The sequence below is a fragment of the Danio rerio genome, chromosome 2 (assembly GCF_049306965.1).
Source record: "Danio rerio strain Tuebingen ecotype United States chromosome 2, GRCz12tu, whole genome shotgun sequence".
Classification (NCBI taxonomy): domain Eukaryota; kingdom Metazoa; phylum Chordata; class Actinopteri; order Cypriniformes; family Danionidae; genus Danio; species Danio rerio.
Window position 1 is genome coordinate 6,370,301 of NC_133177.1, and position 9,700 is coordinate 6,380,000.

A 9,700-nucleotide genomic window follows, 5' to 3' on the forward strand; every position below is an offset into this window, starting at 1 on the left:
ATGGAAGAAAGAGTAACCCACACAAACACACATAAGCAGTTTAGTTTTTATGATTTTATTTTATTTCACCACTACGCAATGGATCATACGTTAAAAAAAAACCATCCGAGGGAGAATTTTACATAAAAATACCAGCCACAGAGGCGTGAGGGGGGGGGAAGTAAACACAGGCGTTTTAAAGTAGTGCCCTGGGTTACTGAACAGAGTACACTTCACGTACTTAAAGTTAACAATAAATGCTGTTGAGGTATTTTGTGTTTTAAAATAAGAAACATATTTGACCATAATCCCTGATTTGAGTCATTGTGGTTTAGGCAATACTATCTGGCTAAAACTATACTTGACTATTGTGATAGTGTGTTCAGAAAACCCTGCTAATAAAGTACACAATGTTGTCACGTCATACGTACAAAACACTACAATTGTAATAACAAAAAACAAGATTTCACTAGAAATCTACTCAAATAAGGTCAAATTAGTGACAATATAAAAACGTGTGTACCATATTGTCATCTTAATTACATGATTCACTCTCTCTCACACACACACACTAAAAAATTGGCCTCAAATATGAGGTAACTAGGGTTTATATCTACTTTGTGGATGAAATAATCCACCCGACCTGAGCTCTGACTTCAAGTAAGTGTGCTGAAAGCACTGTGATCACGTTTACTCCGCTTCCAGTCTGACTTTTCATACAATTTGTTTATTTTCGGAGTAGATGAGAAAGCTGACAGCGCAGGTCGAATCAATCAATCAAAACCTTCCAAAAACATACAGCACCATCAAAACCCTTAGGGAAAAAGAACTGTAAAAGCAAACAATCATCCATGACAACATTTCAAATGCAAAATAACGGTAACAATAACAAAGGCAAGTCAGCTGCAGCATCCCTCATTCTCACAGGATAAACGGGATGCTCTGCTGGTATTATTGAGTTCTGCCCTCTCCTCAATGGAGGGAAGGCTGTAGTGGTGTCAGTGAGGTCTGCTGGACTCAGACGTCCGTCTTTGTCTGGGCGTCCCGTGGCCATTCTGGAAACCGTTCTGCCGTTTGGTGAAACCACCGTTCAGGATGTCCTGAATATGCTGCACGATCAGATTAATAGCCACTAGAGGGAAGAGAGGGAAGTAAATGTACATCTGATGTTAAATCGGTCTTCATAATGATTGTTAAATAACATATTCTCCTAATATCTCTGAGCCCTTAATGTTATTTACAATCACAATCTCATTTGAATTTAAAGCGACAGTCACTAAAACGGCTCGATTTGGATCACAGCTTAAAAAGGGTCAGTTTCAAAGAGAGTTAAGAAATTATTTGTGGTGTATTTTGTGCTGAAACTTCACACACGCACTCTAGGGACATCAGAGATTTAATTTACACCTTGTATAAAGGGGCATGATAGGTGCCTTTTAATGCCAATTTCAGCAACAGATGCTATTTTCAGGCAAAAGCAACACATTAAAAATAATTAGAAAGAAAAAAACACACAAATTAACAAGATAAATTAGCAAAGATTTTAAATTAAAGGTGCAGTAGGTGATTGTCTTCAGAAACATTTTTTGTTGTGCTGGTTGAAAGTCTCTTCACAGTCCAATAGTGATGATTGCAGTAAATGATCTAAATGTATTTATAAGTATTTTTATATTCTGGGTAAAGCATAAAACTAAAAAAATGTTCATCCAATTAAATAGAGTCGGTCCGACATCTCCCATAAATCCAATAAGCAGGTCAGACTGTCTGTCAGCAAATGTAGATTCGGACATGTAGATCACGCAGATCCGCCATTCGCGCGTGCCAGTCTGCATAAGTGGCCGCACGTTCAAGAGACGGACCGGGAGAAATCAAATGCTGAAATGAAACTTTTAAAAACCTGAATCAATATTGGAGTTACTTTACGTTGGAGGAAGGACGACACCATGGCTGAAGTATTACTGTTAGACAGGTAATGTTCTGTTTTAAAACTAGTTTAGTCAGGCTAAGCTTATGTTAGATTGTGTTCTGTTATGAATGACTTGTATGCACAGACGTGTTGTTCAGCCACTGAAATCTCCTGGTGAAAGATTGATGTGATTATTTTCAGTTTCATAAGGACCTTTTACAGCATCTATAATGTTAATTTATATTTAGTTTAACAACAAAACACCAGTAAATAGCGCTATTCCGCCTAACCTGCTTTATTGAGCTGAAGCTGCTTTTATATTCACATTGGGTCATTTTTGAACAATGACAGCCTTCCTATACTGTTTACCGCTACTCTGAATATTCGCTCTGAAATAGCATGTAAGTGTGGCTAAGTAATAAATGTAATTCCTGCACGGCGCTGGCACTAACTGGCGAATGACATGAACTAGTGTGTTGTCTGTCTGCTGTTGTGATGCGGTGCGCGCGCTCGCGATTTCAGGGGGTGTGGCTTTGAATCACAGTCCCTCCCTGCCGTCCAAAGATAATATGCCGAGCGGTTAGCATTTCGGCAGATCACCTACTGCACCTTTAACATTAGTACACTAAATATTCTGTAACTTTTCCTAATAAAACTTTCCTGAATATCTCTTTGAGTTTACCTCATTAAACAATGCAGTAATTATAAATCAAAAGCTGCACAGTCAAAACAAAAAAAAGTTTTATATTTGCTTATTTTGTTTTTATAATACATTTTTTAGATTCTCGTGTTTAATTGTGTTGTATATCCAATGTAAACAGGCTTGTGTACATCACTAAGTAAATGTGAAAAGATCTGAAAAAATCTTCATAATGTGTATAGCAAATAAAAAATTTAACATTAATATACCAAGATTGTCTGCGCCTCGGGGGATGATGACATCTGCATACTTTTTAGTCTGCAAAAATAAATGTTAAATACAAACTTAATATTATTATACATGGTAAAATAATCAACATAATCCGTCATGACAAAACAGTGCAGGCAGAGTCAGATTTAATTAGAAATATGTGAATATCTGTGTTTACTCACAGGAAGGCAGAACTCCTCGAAGGCTGGCTTCACAAAGGTGATGTACTGGTTCAGAACCTGCTCCAACTCTCGCCCTCTCTCACTAATGTCCCGTAACACTGACAGAAACAAGAAAATACACAGCGTTAGTCTATTCATCTTGTTCTGCGATCCGGAAGTGTTTTGGTTTAAGCCTCGTTTTTGTGACTGTTTTGGAACTTCCAATTCAACTGGATAAATGACTATGAATAATAAACGGCAGAAAGCGGTCAAACTACTCTACAAACAACTTGCTCTACAAACAAGTATGTTCATGACCATACATTAAAAGGAGAATAATGTAATAAAAAAAAGAAAATACCAGTCTGCAGCATGAAGCAGGATAACAAGCTGTTTTTAACATCTGGAAATTAATGGAAGTGAATGAAACAGGAAGTCTCCAGCCAAAAAGATTACAATGGCTGCGACTGCCTGTATGTCAGGAATAAGGTCAATAGTTTTTAGTAGTTAGCAGCACAGATGTTACAGCTAGAATTTCAGCAAGAGGTATGAACCTATACTGGTCTCACGGTTCGGTTACGATTATCATGCCATCGATTCAGTTAAATTCGATATCTCGGTCCATCACGGTGCATTGACGATGCTTTCCATACACAGTGTTGTATTTTGGGGGGTGGCTATAACAAGCTGTCCGTATAAACACACACACACACACACACACACACACACACACACACACACACACACACACACACACACACACACACACACACACACACACACACACACACACACACACACACACACACACAGCACCACACTGTCTCTCATTCACACACAAACAAACATAGACAGCACCAAACAAACACACACACCTGCGCTCACACACACACACAAACGCTCGCTTGCTCGCTCGGGAGTGGTACTGTGAGACCGCCCACTCCTGTTAAAATTACACCAGTTACCGACCGCTCCCGCACTTTATTCAGAAATTTATTCCCGCGTTGCATGAAATCTGGTCGGGTCTCGCGACAATGCACAGGTACAGCTGCAGGAATGCATACAGCTGAGAGAAAAAGAGAAGGGAGGAAAAGTCACGCCAGCAGCCGAGAGGAAAAGTCACGCCAGCAGGTGAAATGGGCCACAGTGAGAGAGAGAGAAAAATGAAGTTCTTTCATTCCCTCAATCGCATAGAAATAGGGGCTTCTGCTGTAAATATCAATGAAAGACTGTACAGAAATCACACACACGCAGTGAAATTGTGCACAGTTGGCGCCGGGAGTGTTTTAAATACCTGCGCTCACCTCCCTCGCGACAGAGCGCATATGAGATAAATGACGTCAGTACATAATAACCGGTTATGATTATTACTGAACCGATACCGAATTGTCCGCGTCTGCATCGTGGTGCACCGAAGAAACAATTAACTTTGACACCCCTAATTTCAGCCCAAAATGTTTTAAAAATTATGTATTTTAGGGATGCACGATATATCGGCGACCATATCGTTATCGGCCGATAAATGGTATTTTTAAGATTATCGTTATCGATCCGATGTCTAAATTAGGCCGATATCTTTAAGCCAATAAATTACGTAATTGTACAGAAATGCCTGCCTCGTGCACGCGTGGGCAGAACTTGTTCAGACTTGTCCAGTGCACTATAATGGAGCTCTCCACGCACTGTTTATTCCTTCAAAGTCCGTCCTTTCTTCATGTGGCACTGCTGTGCGTTTATTACTCAGGAAGTAAACATGTTCCTTTTCACTGTAGACATGTTTAATTGAGTGCCATTGTGTATTCTGCTTTAAATCACCTCAAGTATTTAAATGAACGGTTGTTATCGTCTGCGTTCATACATGCATAATCATTTTAATAACTTGTAATAATTCGTCTAACATATCTTTTGTTTACACTGCACTGAAAGACACGCACAACTCTCACCACTACAGCATGAGATGTTTTCCACTCAGTGCATCTGGAAGGCGCAGGCACATATTGGCATGTATTCTAATATTGGAAATAACGAATTTACAGATGCGATATGTGAATGGCCCACAGCTATAGTTAATCCAGTGTGCGTGCGTATTAGCCTTGGTGTAGCTATAAGCTTGGAACGTTAAACTAGCGCACATTTGGCATAGCTTTGTTTACTTGCAGCAGTTTCGATCCGTGCAAAAGAAACGAGCCGTTGAGAAGCCTTTACAATTAAGTTTACAAATGTTTTGGGCTGCTCGCGCCACTCACTCGCTTAATGTCAGGTGACTCACGCTCTGCGCAGCCTTCAACTGCTGCTCGTGCTGTATTGAATGGAAACACGTCACTTCATAACTTTATCGGCCGTTTTTTGACCGAACTCAATTTATTTTTCATGTCTTGGTCACACTATTTAGAGGGCCGCAACAAATTGCCTACAATTGAACAGCCCTGCTCTATGGTTTCGCTACATGTGAAGAGCGTCACATCAACTTCCCGCGTTTGTCGCAAATTACTGTACATCACCGGGATAGAGGAGCTTGGTCGGACGCACTCGGCCTGAACCAATCGAGGAAAATAAATATATTTATGCTTTTTTGGAGTCAACCACTTTGGACAATGCTTGAATAAAGTTTGAGACCTTGTAAAAAACTGGATTAAGACTTTTTAATAGCTTTTGAAAGCCTTATTTTTCTCATAATTGATTTATCAACTTATAATACTTTTTAACTCTCCGCGGACACCTTAACTAACCTCAAAATCCATTCAAGAGAGATAAGCGGTGCATTTTGAACATTTCAGAATCAATATCAAAAGTTGTTGTTTTTTTTTGCCCAAAGCTCTCATATACTCAATTAAAACTTATTCATAACTTAGTAAAGTATGGGTGGTTGTAGCTTGGATTATGTTGGTTATTCACTAAGCTAAGCTAGTTGTTAATAATAGGTGGTGCTCCAAGTTAGTTTATAACAGCAGATGGCACTCTAGGCTAGTTTTTAATGGAGCTCTAGGCTAGTTTTAAACAGCAGAGAGCGCTATGGGCAAGTTTTTAAACAGCAAACGGTGCTCAGGGTATATGCAGGAAATATAAAGGAAATTTCAATACCTTTTTAAGACTTTTTAAAGACCTTCTCAGAATATTTTAAGACCTAAAAAAGACCTAAAAACGAGATTAAGACTTTTTAATAGCTTTGATGGGCCTCAATTTTCTCATAACTGATGAATCAACTTGTAATACTTCGGTCCCACTTTATATTAAGTGGCCTTAACTAATATGTACTTACACAGGCATTAATAGTTTGTTACAATGTACGTATTGTGTAAATACATGTATTTACTGTGTACTTATGTTTGATTAAATACATGTATGTAATTACATCTGTAATTAACTTTAGTAATTACACTGTTGACCATCCCTTACACCTTAACCCACCCTTGAACCTACCCAAACCACCAAACCTGTCCATAACCCAACCTCTATCCCAACTCAAAAGCACCACAAGTGTTCTCAAATACATTATAAACACAGTAAGTACATTGTATTTATTTTTTGATGTAAGTATATAGTAGTTAAGGTCACTTAATATAAAGTGGGACCAATACTTTTTAAGACCCTGTGGACACCCTGTCTTCACTAACAGCAAAATCCATTCAAGAGAGAACAGCGTGGCATTTAGAATATTTCAGAATCAATGCAGAATCGATATCAAACGTTTTTTTTTTTTTTTTTGCCCAAAGCTCTCATATACTCAATTAAAACATCGAGTACCTCTCCGTGAGAGGCGTGTGTCTGGGTCTGTGTCCACAAACAGCTTCATCTTGAACAGATCCCGAATCTCCTGCGAGTAGAACATGAGAATCCCCTCAAACAGAACCACATCTGCTGGATACAACGTCAAAAACTCATCCTTCCTGTAAGAGAACGAATGATTCAGATGACCAAACGCCCAAAATAGACACTTGAACAGGACCGGGAGAGCACCACTGACCTGGAATGGGTAACGAAGTCATACACTGGGATGTGCACGGTTTTCCCCTGAATGATGTCACGCAGAGTCTTCATGATCAGCTCACTGTCGAAAGCATCTATGGATTAAGGAAACATTGGGTGGATTATTTTCTATTCAATATCTGTGTGTAGATCTAAAGATGCGAATTAGATCTGTGTTCAAAACTGGAATCCAGTGATGCCTCGCTATAATGCGATTCACTTTTTGTGGCCAAGCAGTTTCACTGATTTTTTTTTCATGCAATTGACATGCTTTTTTTCTACGGCGCAGTGTGTTCTGCATCCTGATTGGCAGTAGACCACTGTGGAATCCATTTTCTCCATGCCATGTCTACTGTACAGTACAGAATGTGTTCAGCTTGCCAAATTTACATACATTTTCAATTGCAAGCAGTGTGATTCTGAAGTGTTGTACTGTATGTTTGCAAGTTTTCTCCCCACAATGTCGACGAAACGTTCTGCAGAAGAAGATGCTAACCACTGCACAAAATGTTGAACTTCTGGACATGCTAAAGGAAGGTAGAAATTAATTGTCTGATAAATAAATGGAGTAAATAAATGAAGATCAAATGGTTTTGATCTTTGGTTTCATTCTATAATAATGGACTTATTTTTCTACGAAGGTTTGATCTTTGAGAGTGTCTAAACAAAAGAAAAGTGAGAAAATGTTAATGCCAATTAGAGAAATGTGTATAAAGAGTGTAGTGAGGGGTTTTACAGCCTTAAAACATCTATAATAATTGTAAAAACTAAAGCTACTTCACAGATTTTGCCTATTGCGGACTATTTTTAGAACGTAACTTCCACGAATAACGAGGGACCACTGCATCAGATCCAACATTTGTGAATAAAGCAGTGTTTTTATCCAATGTGTGATGATAAACTGGCACTAAATATCAGAAAGATAAATGGAGTCTTTTTTTAATGTAGTAAATTACTTGCGCTTAAAGCCTGGTTTATACTTCTGCGTCAAGTGACCGACGTAACAAACAGCACATTCAACGCGCGTAGCTGTGCATTTATACTTCTGCGCGCTGTCTCTGTCGGTCTGCAATAACACTTCCATAACGCTAGTTGGCAGTGAGGTGCTAATGTGTCTCTATGTCGAGTTTCTTCGCTGGTGTTTTGTTCTTTCTGAACGTTTCCGGGATGTACAAGTGGCTCAAACTCGCTCATTTTGAGGCAGGAACTGACGGACGTGCAACAACTTTAACTATGAGGTAAATGCAAAACAAAACTTTCCATTTGGAGCTACTTCACGGGACTCCACACTTGTAAACAATCGCGCCATCGGGCTCGCGCGGCTCTCGGTCCCGCCCAGATTCATCAGCGCTACCAAGCCGACCAATCACAGAGCTCGTGTTACGCGTCATTGGGCCGTAGGGCTATGCATCGACGCGTAGGCTGTGCCGTAGCATACTCGTGCCTTTGACGCAGAAGTATAAATCAGCCTTAAGAAGAAAAAGTCAAATTTTGGTGGAATTTGACACTCCTTGGGAGCGCAGCTAGGGCCTGTCAAGATATCCATTTTTTTGCTGAGCAACATATTGCACCCAAATTAATTGCGAAGAACATGCCACTTTCTAACTTCTTATATCGCTAATAAAAAATTATTTTTTACATAATTCAGGTAAAATGTTTTAAAGAACATTTTATTTTTAAGAATGTTTAGGTTTGAAATTGAAACATGAAAAAATATCTTAAAACGAATATGTAATAATAATAATACATTTCTAATAACTACAATCTTTTATTTTTGCAATGACAACAGTAAATAATATTATTCTGCTTATTTTTAAGTTTTTTTTTCAAGTTTTTCTAAATCTTATGAAGATTTAGAAAAACTTGTTCATGCTTTTATCAGCAGCAGTGCGGATTACTGTAATGGACTCCTCACTGGTCTTCCTAAAAAGACAGTCAGACAGTTGCAGCTCATCCAGAATGCTGCAGCCAGAATTCTAACCAGAACCAGAAAATTAGAGCACATCACACCTGTCCTCAGGTCTCTACACTGGCTGCCAGTTACATTCAGAATAGATTTTAAAGTATTATTACTGGTCTATAAATCACTAAATGGCCTAGGACCTAAATACATTACAGATATGCTCACTGAATACAAACCCAACAGATCACTCAGATCTTTAGATCATATAAACTAGAAGTTCCAAGAGCTCAGTCAAAGCAGGGGGAATCAGCTTTCAGCCACTATGCCCCCCGCTGCTGGAATCAGCTTCCAGAAATGATCAGATGTGCTCCAACATTAGGCACATTCAAATCAAGACTGAAAACACATCTGCTGTGCCTTTACTGAATGAGCACTGTCATGCGTCCGACAGATTGCATCATGTTTTTCTCTTCTTCTTCATTCTTTTATATCACATTTTACCTGTTTTTATGTTTTGTTTTGACGCATTTTTATTATTTGTTTTTATTTTTATTTTACTTGTTTCTTTTATTCTTGTTTATGTAAAGCACTTTGAATTGCCACTGTGTATGAAATGTGCTATATAAATAAACTTGCCTTGCCTTATTTTGTTAGATAATAGTAGTCAGCTTAACTAGGTTATTACGTTAACTAGGCAAGTTATAATGAATAGGCAAGTTGATCATCCACTTCAAATGTTATTGACTACTGTAGATGACATATTGATGGAGTACCTGGATGATCGAAGTTGAACTGGCCCTTGACTGCTTTGGCCTTCTGTTCGGGCGTGAGCTCCCTGTAAAAGCTGTCCTGACTGAGAATCACCACCTGACGCT

General features: G+C 38.8%; 1 protein-coding gene across 1 annotated transcript in view; it reads right to left on the bottom strand.

The window, feature by feature from the left end:
• Positions 1-39: 39 nt before the first annotated feature.
• Positions 40-9,700, bottom strand: part of uck2b (uridine-cytidine kinase 2b) — a 13,497-nt gene continuing 3,836 nt past the window's right edge. The window contains exons 2-7 of the mRNA NM_199764.2: positions 9,599-9,700; positions 6,921-7,017; positions 6,701-6,843; positions 2,978-3,075; positions 2,795-2,843; positions 40-1,111 (exon numbers count right to left, since the gene is read on the bottom strand). The exon at positions 9,599-9,700 is cut by the window's right edge and continues 58 nt beyond it. Of these exons, the coding sequence (NP_956058.1) occupies positions 978-1,111; positions 2,795-2,843; positions 2,978-3,075; positions 6,701-6,843; positions 6,921-7,017; positions 9,599-9,700 (623 nt within the window). The 3' untranslated portion in view covers positions 40-977. The remainder of the gene's footprint in view (positions 1,112-2,794; positions 2,844-2,977; positions 3,076-6,700; positions 6,844-6,920; positions 7,018-9,598) is intronic.